General features: G+C 33.4%; 2 protein-coding genes across 2 annotated transcripts; one reads left to right on the forward strand and one right to left on the reverse strand.

The window, feature by feature from the left end:
• The first annotated feature begins 486 nt into the window (after positions 1-486).
• LOC129218385 (leucine-rich repeat-containing protein 4C-like) lies at positions 487-2630 on the forward strand. Its single transcript, XM_054852630.1, has one exon. The coding sequence runs from the start codon at positions 487-489 to the stop codon at positions 2488-2490; it is 2004 nt and encodes a 667-aa protein (XP_054708605.1). The 3' UTR covers positions 2491-2630.
• A 3971-nt stretch (positions 2631-6601) lies between these two features.
• On the reverse strand, positions 6602-17011 carry LOC129218207 (uncharacterized). The gene is made up of 2 exons (XM_054852422.1): positions 16316-17011; positions 6602-6781 (listed from the first exon to the last, which is right to left on the reverse strand). The coding sequence occupies exons 1-2, from the start codon at positions 17009-17011 to the stop codon at positions 6602-6604; spliced, it is 876 nt and encodes a 291-aa protein (XP_054708397.1).
• Between the last annotated feature and the right edge of the window lie 1994 nt (positions 17012-19005).

Genomic DNA, 19005 nt, shown 5'->3' on the forward strand with positions numbered 1-19005 from the left:
TTATTGCTAGAAAAATGTCTCTGACTACATAACTTATAAAGAAATAATAATAATTTAAAAAGGAACATATTTTATGATGAAAAAATATATATATTCAACGAAAAATTTTTTATGGTTGATCTTCAATGTATAAGTACGTGCCTTTTAACACGTCTTTGCAATAAGTTTCCAATTCTGATTTATTAACGTTGTTCTTATGTTTGCTACTTAACCTATAGTTAAATGAATTTGTGATTCACATTTAAAAATGAATATATTGTGAATAAATGTATTTTTTTTCTTTCTAGTTCCGTTAAGGCATTTTGTGCATGCAGAAATGGAAAACAACTCTTAAAAAATATTAAAGGAAGACATTTCGTGGATTGGCTGAGACCACATCTGAAAGACGAGAGTCCTTAAATTGGTTAAGGAGCCGTCAACTGTATCTACTCAGGTGCTAGTACTTTGAGTAGCTGCTAACATTTACACTTATAATCTAACTGTACCATGCCTGAAGTCCAACATTTTGTGAATCCGTATATAATCTTCATAATTCTTCAGTCGCTATGTATTGTGCCAGGAATGTCTATTGTTGTCAACTGCCCTGATGAATGTAATTGCAAGTGGAAAAATGGCAAACAAACCGTTGAGTGCGTTGGAGTAAATTTAGTTGGTATACCCGATAATTTACACGGTGGAACTCAAGTTCTTGACTTAACTGGTAATTTACTTCAATTGCTTCCAAGTAGAGCTTTCTATAATGTCGGTCTGGTAAATCTTCAGAAAGTGCTTGCGTCTAGATGCAGTCTTCTAAGCATAGCTGATGATGCTTTATATCAGTTAAGCAATCTTGTTGAACTAGATTTGAGTAGTAATTTCCTAACATGGATACCATCCGTTGCACTCAGAGACACTCCTTTATTAAGAAGATTGTCATTGAGTTCAAATCCTGTTCAAAGAATAGAAAATGATAGTTTCATTTTACTTTCTCAGTTGACTGTATTAGAATTAAGTAGCTGTCAAGTTGAAGAAGTTGAACCTCGTGCATTTGATGGATTAAAGAGCTTGGAATATCTCAAGTTAGACGGTAATAAACTAAGGACGTTACCACCAGAAATGGTCAAACCGTTTTCAACACTGTATGCCTTGGAATTACAACAGAATCCATGGAACTGTGACTGCCGCATTAGAAGTGTTCGAAAGTGGATGATTCGTCATAATATCCCAATAAGTAGTCCTCCGCAATGTACAGAACCTGCTCGCTTAAGAGGATCTAGCTGGGATACAGTCGGAATTGATGAATTCGCTTGCAAACCTGAAGTAATAGTTGTAGACCCTACAGTTACATTTATTGAAGGTGACAACGCTACTTTAGGCTGTCGAGTGCATGCTGTTCCTGAGGGAAATGTGAACTGGATTTGGCGGGGAAGAGTCATAAATAATTTAACATTAATGTCTTTTGGAAGACAAATGTATCTTATTAGAGAAGTCGGTACTACTCACAAAGTAAACTCTCTCACAATATTTAATGTTATGCTCAAAGACAGTGGTAGATATCTTTGCGTAGCATCAAATTCAGCGGGGAGAATATCAGCAAATATTACGCTTAATGTCATTCCCAAAGAAAACGATGACGACGCTTTAAGTGGTGAGGAGATTGCAGGCATAATAATTGGAGTTATATTTGTGATATTTGCACTGTTTTTTATTTTCAGTTTTTTTATGCTAAGGCATCAAAGACTTTTCCCAAACAGAAGTAAAAATGGTGGTTTCACTATATACAAGCATTTCTTTTCCTTCAACAACAATCACGTAAGTGCTGTCGTAAAAAATTCGACAGATGTTGATGTAAGTGTGCCCAGTAATACTGGAAATACCATGGACGTTAAGTGCAATGCGACATCCCTTTCTCCTGGAAGTGGATCTGAAACGAGTGCCTATGGTGGAAACAAAATGAACAGTTTAGTACCTCTAGAACAATATAGTTTGCATGACAGTAATGTCAATGCTCACCCTGTAACTTCGCCAAATGCAGAAACTTGGTATTCTCACTCTCAAAAACGGCATTCCATTCGCGAAACCGAAACAGGTATAGAGATGTGTGCAATATCAGTTACTGAAAATAAAAATTCCGATAATAATTCCTATAAGACTATTAAGGATGACGGAGAAAATTATGAAAGGACAGAATACCGTCGTCCATTATCAAATGATGAAGATGACGATGACACTGAGAGCACGGGACCAATGTTTGACATCAAGCAACCGGTTAATAATTATTACATTGATCATGAATTACCAGCTCAAAAATATTCCATTTGGCCCCTTTCTGAAGGTTCCTTTAAAGATGAAAGCTACCATAGCTATAATAGCCCTTCTCAGTCTAGCTGGAAAAGAAATTCTGTTATTATTCCGCAACAAATACATCACGTCTTCTCTCCGGATGCTAGAGACTCGCCTGATGAAGGCTTAGGGGATGAAAGAGAGTATGAAACTGATATTTTAGACTAAAATCAAGTTATGAACTTTAACTTCAGTCAGAGTTTGGAGTTTTAGTAGGAAAGTCGGGTAAAAGTTAACGCCAAATTATTTTATTGCCAAGTTTAAGGAATGAGTTAAGTGTCACAAAAGCAATTGAAAACTAATATATTTTACCCACAGTAATTGTGTTTATCTATTCCTAGTTTAATAACAGTTAATACTATATTATAAAATATAATTTTATTTGCAAAATGTATTGTATGTGCTTAAAAGTCCACAGTAGCATGAAAAAGAAACAAATTATTTTGAACCAATTTTAAACAATGATTTATATCCACAAAAATATTTTGTGAAAATTTATACATTACTGCAGTTTGGTTTGATCCCAAATACAAATCCTTTTCGCCACATCTTTTTAAAACTTAATGTTATTGAAAATATCAGAAGAAATTAAACTCATAGAAGTGAACTAAAAGCAGAAGAACATTAAGTACAGTCTTCAACGGCATTTTCAAAAACATACAAATGTTTTTATACATAACTGGAGCTGTACATTTTTTCATATATTTTCTTCTTTATAAATACATAACTTCTCCAAGTTTAAAAGTATTAACTCTGATTAAAACAGTTCAATGTTTTTCTACAATTTAAGAAGTAAGTGCAATGTGCATAAAAGAAATATTAACTCAATTGCATTAACCAGTTCGGTTCTTAAAAGCGTAATTTCAACTTTCGAAGCCTGTTGCCGTTTTGTTTCGCTGAAGCATATTTTTTTTTTCTGGGAGTATTAAATATTCTGTTCAAACTTCGAGTCGGAATTAAAACAAAATACGCTTAAACATTAAAAAGTACTCAAGTGAAAAATATATAGCAATAATATATATCTTTGTAAATTAAACTTCTTAAAAAAATATAATAAAAATGTTCAATACCTCATTTGCTGTAATTAGCTAGACATTGTTTACAACATAATGTTTCATTGATTTTTATAATTTGTTTAGTTCCCGTTTTAAAACTATAAACTTAATTCGTTTCGAAGAAATGGTATGCCAAAAGAAAAGAAAGACCTTTCCAAGTTTTTCAGATACCTTTGACTGATTTACAAGAACATGGCCTACATTTTTTTCACATGCAGTTAATTTTCTGAAAATCAAATTCTTAATTAAAAAAAAAACACGTTATAAGGCACAGGAGACAAAGCCTTGAGAGTCAATGAAATCATTATGCATGAAAATGCTTCCTTGTTATCTTTATAATTAGTTCATTACATTTTATTTAACTTTAGTTTTATGTTAAAGCTATGCCCATTTAATTTCTAATCTGATGGAGTTAGGCACGAAACATAACAATTATAAAACCAAAGATCGTAGACAATGAACTAAGAAGAAGATTGTATCTGCGTGAAATAATTCATTATGCGCGAGCTTCTGTTACAATGTGTAATATATGTCTTCCTATTCAAGTAAGTATGACAGAGAATGTTGTTTATTTATTTCCAAATGGAAGTTTATTATGATGCACATATTTGAATACAGAATATAAAAAGTAAGATAGAAAGTAAAAAGATATTTTTCTCTATTATCCACTGGCAGCTATCTACCATAGCAACCAATATAGACGTTATATAGTTGTTCTAGAAGACGATAAACTTTAAATTAAAGCGTAAATGAATAATCTTTCTCATAATTGTAAGAATTGTTGGTACCTTGATGAATTTTTAAATAATTATTTTACTGAAAAACGTTTCATGAAAGCTTTTAGAGACTATATTGCACAAACCTTATGCTAATTGCTTTGTTTCCTGTAACTAGATTAATACCATATTTTCTAAATTATTTCACGATGTGTGCTAGATTTTTTACATGTAAGACCACGCGTGCGTTTGCCCTAATGCAATGCCTTGATGCCAAGTTTAAGTAAAAATCGCTCAGTGTTTTGTACTTTTTTTTTCTAACCCATTGTACTTTTTATATTTCTGTCTGTGAAGATATAATTGTTTAAAACTCACTATGCACATTTTAGCATCCAGCGAAAAGAAAATTTTAAAATCATACATCATCGACTTGTTTTGTAAATAATTTTATACAGAGAAACATCTGATTTTAGTACCAGTGTGAATTACGAAAAAAAACCCCCAATAATAATTGTAATATGTATATAGATTTGAATTTGAACAATATATTAAGTTGAAACTGCATGTCATGTTTGTACTGCACATTGTATAATAATTCTCCCAATACGTCAATTTTTGTGTTTAAGATGATATGTACATTTTCTGATACACAAACTGCATCACATTTTATGTGTTTCCACTCACCAGTATATAATGCGTTCTGAATTTCATTCATTATACATGTACAATATTGTTCGCAAAAAGCGAGAATTAAATATGTTGGTTGTTATTTTTAAAAAATAAAAATAAAACTAGTTGTCTAAGTCTGGTTTTTAATACCATTTTACGATTTCATAAGCACTGACACTTCTGAGCAGGGTATATGTAGGGATTAGAATGACTGTGGCGCAAGGCATCCTAATTTACCCTCCAGTGGGTGCGGTCTCTATACCAACATGAAATCTCGCTCGTATATCTTTGATTAACTATTGCAAAATATATACTTTTATGATCGAAATTATGTTGTAATTAGCTAAGAGTTAACAAGGAGAGTTAATAAACAACATTTCATTTTAAAACACATAAACAATGTTCTATAAAAAACGCACAAAAAATATAGAATGTTAAAAAAATCGTTAAAATTTACATGTAAATAGAATTTAAAAAAAGTCTACATTTTAACTATTAACATTTGGAATATGAAGAGGAATTATTTCGCAGTTTTCAAGCTCAGCTGCTTCAGAGTGTATGGCGGCTACCTCGTCAATATAACTAATAAGAGGGGCTCCCCTAGCAAAATAACCCTGGAATTCTCAACAAAAGTAGAATAAATATGAATTAAAGAGAGATATTGTAGTGTACTGTTCACATTCATGCAAACGGCATCCACCTTCTCGCCCGGTTCCACTTAGAAACGCTAAGCGACTTCTCGCAAGCAAAATCCAACATGCTACAGTCTCTGCCCTGAGGAACAAAGCTGACGGGAGCCTTCTGGATGATGAACAGCGTACGCGCCTTTCTCTCCTTCCCAGAGCCCTGGGAGTTGCCTCTTTCCGAACCATTACTGGACATTACTATCTACAGGCCCATTTACATAAAATCAACCTGGCAGATACACCTCTCTGTGTGCTCTGTGAGGGGACTTCTCCAATGACAAGGGAGGATCTTTATAGTTGCTCCTCTCTTCATGATATTCATAATTGTGATGACTCCCAGGCCCTAACACCCTTTGTAGCCACTTCATTGTTATACTGGACAACAAGACGCCTTATGTTTGAAAGAACGATGGTGGGCGTAATTTAAAAAAAAAAAAAAAAACATTCATGCAAACCGTTTGCCATGGACGTACCATCAATTTTCTGTCGATAGACACCATTCTCAAATAAGAAAAACAATGCGTAAATTACAAACATTTTCAGCAGGAGATCAAAATCCACTAAACAAAATAATCAGTTATTCCAAAAAAAGAGAACTTATTTTTATTATTACATTTTAGCGTACTATTAACATAAAAACCCCAGAATTCACACAATACACAGTTATTGTAATCGCACTTCTTTGACAACTAGAAATATTTATACCAGTGAATTACCCCTCTAAACGTTTTAGTAACCTAGTAACCTCTGAACGTAGTCCGGTTACATTCATGTTGAAATTTTTTGTTCTATTATGATTGCACTTGTTGACAAGGTTCTTTAAAAATTCAAAGATTAAATTAACCCTTTCCTTATTGAAACCAGAGGCTCGAGCTATAGTAGTATTTTCAGGTAGCCAAAAATTTAATTCAGGGTTCAGTCTCATTAACTTATAATGCCATTTTGTACACACCAGACATTTTTTCTCGATTAAACCTGTATGACATATTATTTAGTTCACTTGAAAGGCCCATCCCCACAAATCTTTAGAAATAGTTCTAAAAAACATCTCCTGCAGTTTCAAAATATGAATCACCAATACTTTTTTCTATTTCGGGGGCATATATCCTGAAATTCAGTTGTTTGCCATCAACAGCAAAACCAGTTTTTATTTTTATGTGTCACTTGAAAGTTGCCGTCGGGACTCCATATTCTCGGCAGACTTTGCTAATGTAAATGTCACCATTCTTGTAGGCTGTGCTCGTCCCTTGCTTTCAGTCGTTGTCCACTGGTTTTGTTTCACTCCTTTTGGAGCTTTCCTGAAAAAGCTAAAGTATTTCCAACTGAATTTAAACTACAATTTATTTTTCAAAAATTAAAAGAATTGTAAATGCTTTTAATTTGAAATTGTAATAATCTAAGGAAGCTTCCGAAAATAAATATTTTTGTTTTTCATTATATTCAAATATTTTAAAAGGTTTGAGCAATTATCAAAATATTTCAGATGAAATTATAATAATACATGTGAATTGACATATTTGTCAGGTGGTCCATTCATGGAATACCTGTTGGTCTAATGATAACAATGGTGCCCTTATGAATTTTTTAGCAGCTCTTTATGCTATGACGACTCATAATAAAACATGAAATATTGGGAATTGTACTTGAAAACGCACTCTTTCAATAATTCAGTCATATTCAAAGCACGTTTTAACAAAATGAAAATGCCAATCATTAGTAAAGGAATAGTAAAGACCTTAACTGAACGTGTTTATGAATATTTTGTAATAATTATAGCTTTTTGACGACTTAGGCTGTTTTCAGACAAAGCAGGGAAATAAAACTGATTTTACGTTTGGGCAAAATCTGGTGCGGGAAATATTTTCTTGGTCCATTCATGGAACCAGTCCATTGACAGTTCAGAGTGAAAACAGCTTCAGGGCACGTTTAGAAGTAAGACACAGTAAGGACGCGCGTAAAGGTGCTCAGACTTCAACGAGTAAACTTGCCCCATCGCCAAGTTTGGATTAATTTTTAACGTGCAAAAAAAAAAAAAAAAAAAAAAAAAACTGTAATAACATTTTAAATTATACAATACATTTCTCAGAAAAGAATAAAATTCTGTTAATTTTTATGCCTTTGATCTTTCTTAACTAAGTATTATTTATTTAGAATAAGCTTCAAAACATTCAAGACAAAATTTACTCGGCTTGGTAGAAAACAGATTTTTTTATCCGCATGCTACACCGAAGCTCGACTGATGTTCAAAAAGTTGTGAGAATATTTGCTAGGAGCAGCATCAATCTGGTATGACTCTTGGCTCTCCATTTATAACTCGTTTTGGAAAAAGTGCACTGCGTAAACGTACCCCACGCGTAAACGTGCCCCGGTCTACCGTATGAAAAAGCAGTTTAAAAATTCAAATTGTGACTTTAGTGCTTCGTAAAATGTATCTGCTGTTGATAGCTAAAAACAGGTAGGGGAAACCCTGGCAACGTGAATACCTTAAGCTTCTCTTCATTATTCTCGTTTAGTTATAACTTTAGAAATTGAAACAAATGTTTATAATCAGTCTTCATTTAATGAACGTGCGTAATGCAGTAACAGTTGTCTTTAATATTAATTACACTATTAGATATAACACCAGTTTTCAACAATGGCATGAATATCCACTTTGCCCAACACCCAACAAATTCGTTACTAAGGCAAAGCGAACAGCAACATTATTTGTCATGAAACTAAACATTAAAAATAAAATAACCATCGAAAATTAAAGGAACATATCCAAAAAACATTTTTTTGCTACAATGCTAAGTATTGTAGTTATTTCAAACAAAGAAATTAAACTTTGAAATAAAATAAACGTCGAAAATAAAAGGAACACATTTAAAAACATTTTTTTTTTTTGCTGCAGTGCTAATTATTGTTGTTATTACAAACAAAGAAACTGAACTTTAAATAAAATAAGCATCAATAATTAAAGGCTCATATTAAAAAGCATTTTTTTACAATATTAATTATTGCAGTAATTATTGTAACAAGCAAAGAAATTAAAAAAAAAGTCAACATCCTAAATTTAGGAGCATATTTAAAAAAAAAAAAAATTCTATTACAATACTAATCATTGCAGTTATCACAAACAAAATCATTACCATTTTCGAATGCTGAACACTCTTTATGACACCACTGAGTACAGTTACGATATTGTAACCTGTTTTCCATCGGCTGATCATGTTCTTCAAAGAACATTTCATCACAGAAAGTGCACCTTACATCATGAAATTTCTTTACTTCCTTCTTCATATCATTCTTTTATGCAGTCCTATGTATTTTAGCAGAGGTTTTTGATTATTCTTTTTGGTACTTTGTCTTTTTAATAGTCTTCTGAGAAGCTTTACTCGAAACATCATCTAGTTACTTCATAACAGTCTTTTTTGCTTTTTCAAATTTTTGTCTCTGATTGTCCTTTACTGGAGTACTTGTCTGGAGTATAGATCTCTTTAGTTTTTGTTTACGTGTTGTTATTGGTTTAACAGGCTGAGGATTAGGTAGTAAAACTGAAGGACTGTAGTAGTTCGTAGAACATCCAGGTTTCGGTGAAGCGGTGGGAACATCATTGCCTTGGATTTATTCTATTGTTTCAGATCCCATGGGAGTATAAGGACGGTCTTCAATGGTAGTATTGTCTTGAGATCTTAATATTGAAGGACTTCCAGGCTCGGATGCAGTGACTTGTCATGACCGGGCAAAGTGAATACGGTATTCACTTTGCCCAATCCGCTTTGCCCTTCAAGTACATTTTTGAGGTTACTAAACATTACTAAAAAACCAGAGCAACTAAACTCGTCGTCTACGTATAGTTGAAAGCTGCATAATCGTACATCAAATCCTATTTATAATAAAGAACATGTTACAAATAGTATTAAAGTTATAAATGAAACACTAACCTCAGTAAACTATTGTTTTCCCCAAAACATACTTTATTCGCGCACTGGCGTCGCGTGAGACGAACTCGTCCCGACGTGTTTGCCGCACACGGAGCGGCAACAGGCGACCGTTGCTATGACAACACGGCTGCCGACCAACTAATTGGGAGTTATAGGCAAAATTCGCTTTGCCCGGGGTATCCACTTTAGCTGGGTTTCCCCTAATAATTAATTTCGACACTGTCATAAGGACATAATATTTTTACTGTCATAAAGGTATCGTACTCAGAATTCGCATCTTGTTGCTCCAACCTTACCGTTGACAAAACCTAGAACACAGTAGTCCCGTCAACTGTCTGCTAACCATGTTTCTCTCCGTCTCACTGGCTTTTTGTGACTTTTTTCGAGAAAACTCTCTAAAAGTGTTATACCCTCTGCCTCCCTTTCTTCTAACTATTTTCAAAAAAAACCCCTAATTTTACTAAAATAAGAGAAAACGAAAAGAAAAAAAAAAGACTGCTGAAGCAACAGGTGTTTGACCAGAAAGTTGCGTTGACCGAAATATCTGTTATATTGCATGTAGTTTTGCTCTAGACCTGTCTTAGTGGCGGTAACATACTGCTCAACACGTGTTTGTCTGAAACGGTTAGTCATACAGGGTGCGTTATAAAAGTACTAAACATGTTGGTCAACTTCGGACGTGATTGTTCATCTCAGGCTGCTCCAACTGGCAGAACAAAAATAGTGGGGGTGCCTTTCCAATAGCGAACGTGATCTGTCCGCTCCTACCTGCCAAAGCTTCCGAAAATCGCTCCGCATGAAACCTATTTTTTATATTTTCAAAACGAACTTGAATGTTCTCAACCTACTCCTAATATATTCCTTTAAGCTCTTTTTTCAAGCTTGTGCTCACAAAAAATCACAGAAAGCCATGTCAGGAGTTTAGGGGTGCTGATGAACCGCGGTTGAAGTTGCCCAACTGCCAACTTGTCGGACGCTTAAACGACGGTCCAATTTTAAAACACCGCTCACACAATTCTCGTTGTCGTTAATCCTAGTCATTGTTGTGATTATAGAATGGAGTTCATCGGCTACGACTGCCATGTCTTCTTTGAAGAACTTGTGCCATTTTTCTTGACGACGTACCTTGACAAGCACTTAGCTTTGAAGGTCTGTTGAAGAATTTAGCACGTTTTCGCAACATTTTCCCCTAGCAGTGAGCAAAATTTGCAAAGTCTATTGTGGATCACATGATTCCAAAACCACACCCAGTGTTGAAAAGAAAGAAAGAAAATAAACACAGGTTACGTGCGGAACGGTTAAAATAAGGAATCGCCCGTTCATCTTTTTTGACAGCTTTAACTATGAAAACCAATTGTGTTATTTAAGCAAATTGATGATGGTTGCGCTTGAATAATTTTTGTAGCACAAACGTATCCCGTAAAATTGCAAATCATGTTTTCTAATTTTTACATGCGATCCAAGAAGAAATAAATATTTTTGTAATTAGGCAGTTTAAGTTATAATTTATCATCATTTCAAAATGAGAGAGAAAGTTCATGTGGGTGCCTCATTCAGATACGAACCAGCGTAAAAGTCAATCTAAGTGTATGCTGTTTATTTTATTTTTAATTCAAATAAATGTATATGTATATTGAAATAATATTGTAGTGTAGTTAATCAGTACACTAATGTCAAACGTATTATTTAAATCAGTTGTTTAAAAAAGCACCACATCTACTCAATGTAATTGTGGTTTTAGAGTAGGAAAAATTCTATTTTTCCCCTAAAAAGCAAAGCATGTTTCAAAAGAAGCGATTAAAGTCTCACACAAGGTGACTGATAGAAAATGAAGAAATAGGGGTGGGGAGGCTTGCGTTATACGGAAACTTGACCCATGATGATTTTTTTCCCATGAAAAGGATATTATGGGTAAATTTTAGTCACATTATTGGTTGACCAGCCACACAAGAGTAAGTTGAACGGACAAGCCATTTCAGAGTTATCAGTGGTTTTCAAAAAAATCAGTGTTTTAAGTGACATTGCCCCCCTTCATGCAAAATTTGAAGATTATTTTTTTTTTTAGCTTTTAACGTCCAGTTTTGAGGGAAATGAATTTTTTGAAAGAAAACATGTTTTAGTCACTTTTCTAGCCATATACTGGCATGCAGTAGTTTATATAATTCTATGTTGTTAAAAATTTAAGGTTAACTAAAGAAAGCTACCTAGGGAGCTTTGACCCAAGCTAACTAAAGAGACTTAACCGAAAGATTAATTTGATGTTTTTGCAATAAATTTTATTTTTTATTAGATGAAATATTGTCAATAAATAAAAATATATATATATATATATATATATATATATATATATATATATATATATATATATATATATATATATATATATATATATATATATATATATATATATATATATATATATATATATATATACTAGCTGACCCGGCCACGCGTTGCTGTGGCAAAGAAGTTGGATGAAAATAAACTTTTACTCATTATTTTGATAGAATCGTATAAATATTTTTTAATAGAGCTTAAAATAGTATAGCCGATTTTAAAACATATGAGAATGATAATGGGGGTGATTCAATGTAAAAACGATTCATAAATGTTCCTGGAAAATTATGGGCAGCTGATGTGGACAATTTCTGCCAGGAACATGTCATGCCAAAACCCGGAAAGTTTTCCGATAAAAATTAATAACCTTCCTGAAATTATCTCGAATGCCGCTTGAAAAATTCGAAGATCTTTCCGTTTGAAGATAGTCGTGTTTCTGGAACTTTAGTGTAAACTTAGGAAGGGATTAAAAAAAAAACTTAGCACCTTTCTAATTTATTAAGGAACTTCTATAAGCTGTAATACAAACATAGCCAAAGCTTAGCCAGAACTGCAAGCAAGTATCGAGTAACGTTTCGGATTTTTTTTTTTTTTTTTTTTTACAGTGCTGGTTGAAGAAAGTACTTATTGAATTCAGTAAGTACTAACTAAATTTTCTATGGAAAAAGCACTATACTTACGCTTAGTAAATTTTGTAAGTATGACTTAGGCCAAAAAAGAAAAGGCAAAAATAACTTGAAAGTTATAGTAAATATCGAAACTGATTGTAAAATAACCGAATGTTGAAACTAAGCGTAAACCACTATACACTTTTAGATTCTACACTACAGTTTATTCACCTCAGCTTTCTCTATAGTTTGTAAGCAATAACTTCTTTACAAAATACACCAATTAAATTAAAAGCATATAAAAATTAAATTTTTTCATTGAAGTAGATAACATTGACTTCGAACTATTGTTTCTATTATTTGAAAACTGAAAACTGTCTAAGCACTAAGTTGTGCACAATGTTCTTGCTTAACCAGTCTTTTGCTAATACGAAAAGTATGATAACTTTCCACTTGTGAGTAGGCGATATATGGTTGCCCATGAGAGAAATGTTTATGTTTCAAGTCCAAACCGAAAGAAGACATTGTTTGTTCTTGAGATGTATGTATGGTCTTTTCGAAAGCTAAACGAATCAAAAATTGAAGCCTTTCAAATGTGTTTGAAAATTATGACGCTATTAATGGATTACGTGGCAACACAAACATTTCTCCTTTAAACTTTCCCGTCAAAATTGTTGACTTTTGATGAAGAAACGTGTACCGTTGCGTAATTTAGGTGGGTTTAAATCGCAAAAAAGAATAAATTGTTGAGCCAATTTTCAACCGGAAATCGTGTAGTCGCATTCCTGGTGTATCCAGGGAATTTAAAAATTCAGTTGGAATGTTTACTGCTTTGTTTTCATCGACAACTGTATAGCCTTGTTAAATATCAATGGGGAGCTTTTTTTTTCAGCCGTCAGTAATGGCTCATTATTCGCGATAATTGTAGCTAAGACAGCGTCATTGCTCTGTTGTTATACGTTGCAAATCAGTGTTAACTAAGTCGGTGGCTCAACTATCAAGTGACGGCATATCATAATAACTAAGTGGCTAATTTGAAATTGAAACGCAAAAACCTTCAGTTTTAACTAAAGCTTCATATTCACCTCTGGTGTAAAATCTGGATTTGGACATTTGTGTGTTTGTTAAACTTTATGAAATACGTCTTCAAACGTGAAAGTTATATAGTTTCTCCTTAAAAAATGATGATTGTGTTGGATAGTATGTCGTCAAAATTGTTTTAAATAGTTGACGAATACTGTTTCGTCTACTATTATACTTCTCTTTATGTCAAACCTGCATTAGAAAGTGTAAACTCCAATGACTTTGTGCGACCAATAAATACAATTTGCGACATGCATCGGGATATGTATTTGACAGTCGACAATTGACGATCCACAAATATTCCTGTCTGTTCGGGAATGTTTACCGAAAACAAAACTGCTACAAAACCAGCGCGATTACAGAGGCAATTATGATTTTTAAAAAATTAAATTTATCTGGAAATAGACTCTCAATTAGTTCACTATTCATCTCAACGGCAGTGCAGAAATTGTCTGGCTATTTGTTGTACTGTATATTTTGATACAGTTCAATTTCACCGTTTCCAATACCCAGCAATTGCTTAGAAAATACTTGTGCGATTAGATTATTTTGCGTTTATATTCGCATGTTCATGGCCAATCGCATTATCTCGACATTACGCTATAAAAACGATTGTTTTATTCATGCGTTGATTTCATCGGAATAGCTGGTAATGTGTGTCGGAAGTCTCCAGCAGTATTCAGACAATTTCGCCTAAAAGTTTATCCTTGCCGTTCAAATCTTGCACAATCCTATGATGTGTTTCGAATGAATGCTTTTACTCATGAGCCTTAGTACACTTATCCCAAATTATAATTTCACTCTCTTGCAACACTACAGCCATTCCACGTTTTTTTTTCTTTAATGTTACACATTGCGTTTTATTTGTTATGAATATGTAATGAGCAACTTTAAAGCTGAATGTGCTGTTCGTCTACCATCTAAAAAAGTAGCAGCAATGCTGTGACGTGCAATTGTCACTACAATTTTCTGTTGTGGACGTATCTTTGCAAGAATTAATGATATTAAAAATCTCTTGGGGAACAAAATAAAGAAAAAAATTGTTTTCCGCTTAAATTCAATAACCTTCCTAAAAATTAACTAGAATATTTTTTAGGAATTCAGTAGTTTTCTTGGTTAAAGGCAGTTATGATTCTGGCACCTTCAGAGAAGCCTAACGCAGGTTTAATATAATAGCCTGGAACCTTCCTTCTTTTCTAATAAAGCTCTCAAAGCATTAATGCACGCATATCCAACGCGAAGACAGACTCTCAAGCAAGTAGCTCGAATGTAGTTCCTCTGCGACTCTTGCAAAGCTTCGTGATCCAGATGTCTTTTCGCACTCATTGGGTGTTGAATCAATCTGGAAGAACCGTAATCGCTCCGAAACCGATACACCTATTAAATACGTTTAGTTAATCTTGATACTGGTGGAGAAAAATATTTTTACACAACGGTGTGAAATCTGCAATTTGTAGCAATTAAAGGAAACGTTTTCAAAAAATATAGTTGATTTTCTCAGGAAGTGAATAATAACCTGTAATATCCCGAAACGTTATATGGAAATTCTAAGCAACATTTGTGAGTTTTTTTATCATGGTGTTTTTAGCAGTAAGTCATACGATGTTAGAGTTATATCGATTAATTAACTTACACCGCCATCTATTAAGAATTTTTAGAACTAAACAATTAATTCACACTATTATTGCATAATTAATATGAAATTTGCAATAAAAAATATAAAAACTAACCTATCTTTTAAGTTGGACCAAATGACACATAGATATGAAATTTGAGAAAAATCGGTTGAGTAGTTTCGGAGTTTACCCCGAACAAACATCGTGACACGAGATTTATATATATATATATATATATATATATATATATATATATATATATATATATATATATATATATATATATATATATATATATATATATATATATATATATATATATATATATATATATATATATATATATTTAGCAGTAATCATTCAATTTTATTCTGAAATAATTCAAATGTTGTGAATGTGGAGGCCTGTTTTTTTTATATGATTACCTTTAATATATAATATTTTGGTCAAAAAAACTTTTTATTTGACAAATAACAAAAATGCTAATTATCTTTAGGGACGATTAGTTGTTACTTAATAAAATAAATGAAATATTGCTTAGGACTGAACTGATAAAGTTTTGAATTCAATTTCTGCTTTGGTGCTGATATGGAGTAAGATTAATTAAAAATATATGTTTGTAACACCTCACCAAGAGAGTGAACATTTTGCATATTCACTTAAAGCATGACTTATTAAAACAAAATACACTATCAAACCTACGTTTTTTGTTTCAATCTCTACGAGTCTCCCTGCTGATATGAAGTAAGATTATTTTAAAAACAATATATGTAACATTTCACCTAAAGAGTGAGCATTTTGTATATTCACTTCAAGTATCACTTATTAAAAAAAAAAAAAAAAAAAAACACCACCATTAAACTTGCGAGCGTTTGATTTCAATATCTATGAGTCTTTCTTCATCATTCATGAATTGGGCTCCGTCTGCCAAAGTGTTGGGTCAAGTCTGCCTAGCTCTAGGGACACTTGACCCATATCCAGACTTGAGGGATATAATTTTTGAACCATTTATACTTAGAATTATGCTATTATTTTTAGCTATTATAATGTGCAAAATGGCAAACTATACAGGGTGCGGAGAAAGTTCCCACAATTTTATTAGATATTTTAATGGGCTGTAACTAACACATAATTCAACAAATCAACAAGTTAAAGCAATAAAAACTCTTTGTTGAAATAATAATAATAAAATTAAACAAAAAATTATAACAATTGTTCAAAAATGGCTCTTTGGGCCTTCAATACATTTGTTAAGCCGCAGTCTGAAATTGCCGACGATGCTCGCACACGCATCCACCGTTATCTCATTCCAGGTACGACTCAGAGCCGTTTTGAGCATGTTGACCGTGGCGTATCGTTTTCCTGAGATTTTTTCCTCCAAGATTGACCACTCCGGGTAATCCATCGGATTGAGTTCTGGTGAGTAAGGGAGCCAAACATCCTTGCCCCAAAAACCTGGGAACAGATCTTCGCAGATGGCAATCGTCGATCGGGCCGAATGCGCAGGAGCCCAGTCTTGTTGGAGTTTGAATCCATCTTGGCCAAAGTGTTCTGTTGCCCATGGCCTCAGTACATCGCATAGAACCCGCTGCTGATAGCTCGCAGCATTAATTTTGACGTTTCTGTCAATGAAAACAAGCGGCTTCTTCCCAGTGGCACAAATCGCAGCCCAGACCATTACGGAGGCTGGAAAGTGACTGTGTCCGATGATTTTTGCAGCAGCGATCTTCTTCTGACCCTGCTTAAGCAGTTGGCGATGATTTTGACCGTTATGTGTGGACTCGATGATGAAGATCTTCTCATCGGTAAAGAGAACCTTCGAAAGGCGAGCACCAGCGGTCAAGCGAAACATTCGTCGAGCTTTTATCAATCTTTTCTGCTTCATTGTGTCATTGAGGAAGTGGAGGCGATTAATCTTGTAAGAACGAAGTCCCATCTTGTTTTTCACGATGGTTCGGACGCTTTTTTCTCTGATCTCCAGTTCTTTGGCCATCTTTCGCATTGAGCGCTCTGGATTGCGACGGATGCGACAGCGGATCTTCTGCACATTCGCTAGAGTCGTTGCAGTGGTTGGACGACAACTCCGTGGACGGTCGGCAGTCCCTCCAGTCTCCTTGTAACGTTTCACAGCGTCGTTTACTGTTTTACTCTGAATCCAGTCGTTCGAATAATATCGGCTGTTTTCATTCCCTTCATGTGTAATTCAACGACAGTAACACGCACATTTTTACGATTCATAGCTCACTAACTCAATGAACTAACAAAGAACAAATGATTAAACCTCAAATACTTTTAATGCCAATAAACAATATGTGCCAAATAAATCGCCAACATACCATTTTAACGCCAAAAAAGAAAAAACGTTTTAAACAAAATTGTGGGAACTTTCTCCGCACCCTGTATTTATATATTGTTTTACTTCGTTCTAACTAATAAACCAACAAAATGGAAAATAAAAAACTAAAAATTGGGTCAAGTATCACTACACTGTAAAAATATTTAGTGTTTCTCAACACAAAAAAAATGTGACAACTACTTTGCACCAAGTGTAGTGGAGTGAAACACCACAGATAATTCTTGTTGTTTGATAACACCATGAATTATTTGTGGCGTTTCACTAGACGACACTTGGAGTAATGTAGTTTCCATCATTTTTGGTGTTGAGATACACTTTTTTTTTTAACAGTGTTATTATACAAGTTTTATTTTCCCCAATTAAATATTAATAACAATTAAATATTAACTATAAAAAGTATGTAATTATTTTATGTATGAGGATTCAACTTTTTATTTTGAATACGAGGAATGAACATTTATGCCTATTAATTGTTCAAAAAAGTTACTTTTAAAATATTTCAAGAAACTAAAATCATCTGTATATTAGAACATATTAGAACAGTTGTTTTTTTGAAACTGAACACTTTTGAAGAAAACAACATAAAAATCGAACAATTTAAGATTTCAATCAAATTTATTCCAGAAGATTTCTTAATCAATCTTAAAAGTCTGGTATATATAAACACAAATTACACATAAGAACAGTAGAATATAAAAATATCTAAAATCACGATACAATAAAGTTTCTCGCTCCCCTCAAAATTTTTATATTACAAAAAATAAGTGTATACAGGGCCTTACAGTTTTCCCGGGAAGCCGGATCACACACACAATCATGTTATTTTACTATGAATTGATATACCGTAAACCGGGCTACTTCGCACCAATGTTGAAAATGGCTGCTAAAGTTGTAACGATGATTGATAAAAGAATATATTCATTAGTTTATCTTTTGATGAACTAGAGACTTTTCCAACAATGATGCAAAGTAGCCTTGGTTTACGGTAATTACCATTTCGTTACAAATCAAATTTAAAATACCTTTTGGGAACTTCAATCCCGCGCACCCGACGCTCATTTGCTGACCACGTTGCAACGTGCTTGAGCTTGACCAATGTTCTGTTGCCACCGGCCGATTTTCAATCTTACGCCAAAATTGGTGTTAATGGAGTTGAAAATATTCCTCAAATGGGTTTTCGCACGTGACGTTGGTGTAAGAATTCACCAATATTGGTGTTCAGTTTCAGTTACACTAATTATAGTGTATGAGTAAGCTAGATATGGTGTTGACTAGAAATAAAGCGTTGATTTGTACAATTTTCGGAGTTTCTTAACACCAAACTCAGGATTATTACACCTCAGTTTTTGCAGTAGGTTCCCCTGCATAGGTTAGTAAAGTTTATATTTGACGGAGCTGTAAATATCAAAACCGGAGCTCATTGTCATTTAGATAGGAAAACATTTTGTCAACTATTAACAGAAAAGATTTTAGCGTGAACTATGTTACTTAATCATCTAAATAGGGAAGTTTTCTATTTTTCAATTTTATTTTTATGTGATGGAGTAACATGTATAAACATCATAGACGAAAAAATTTTTGCGATACGATAAGTAGTTTTTTTTAATTAATTTTTAAAGTTCAAGCGCTTC

Source organism: Uloborus diversus, chromosome 3 (assembly GCF_026930045.1).
Source record: "Uloborus diversus isolate 005 chromosome 3, Udiv.v.3.1, whole genome shotgun sequence".
Taxonomy (NCBI): Eukaryota; Metazoa; Arthropoda; class Arachnida; order Araneae; family Uloboridae; genus Uloborus; species Uloborus diversus.

Coding starts and splice junctions, on each gene's coding strand:
- LOC129218385 (XM_054852630.1), top strand. CDS start 487: ATGCCTGAAGTCCAACATTTTGTGAATCCGTATATAATCTTCATAATT.
- LOC129218207 (XM_054852422.1), bottom strand. CDS start 17,011: ATGGCCAAAGAACTGGAGATCAGAGAAAAAAGCGTCCGAACCATCGTG. Junction 6,782..16,315: donor GTACCTGGAATGAGATAACG/GTGGATGCGTGT, acceptor AATAAATTGTAG/TTTAAATTCAGTTGGAAATA.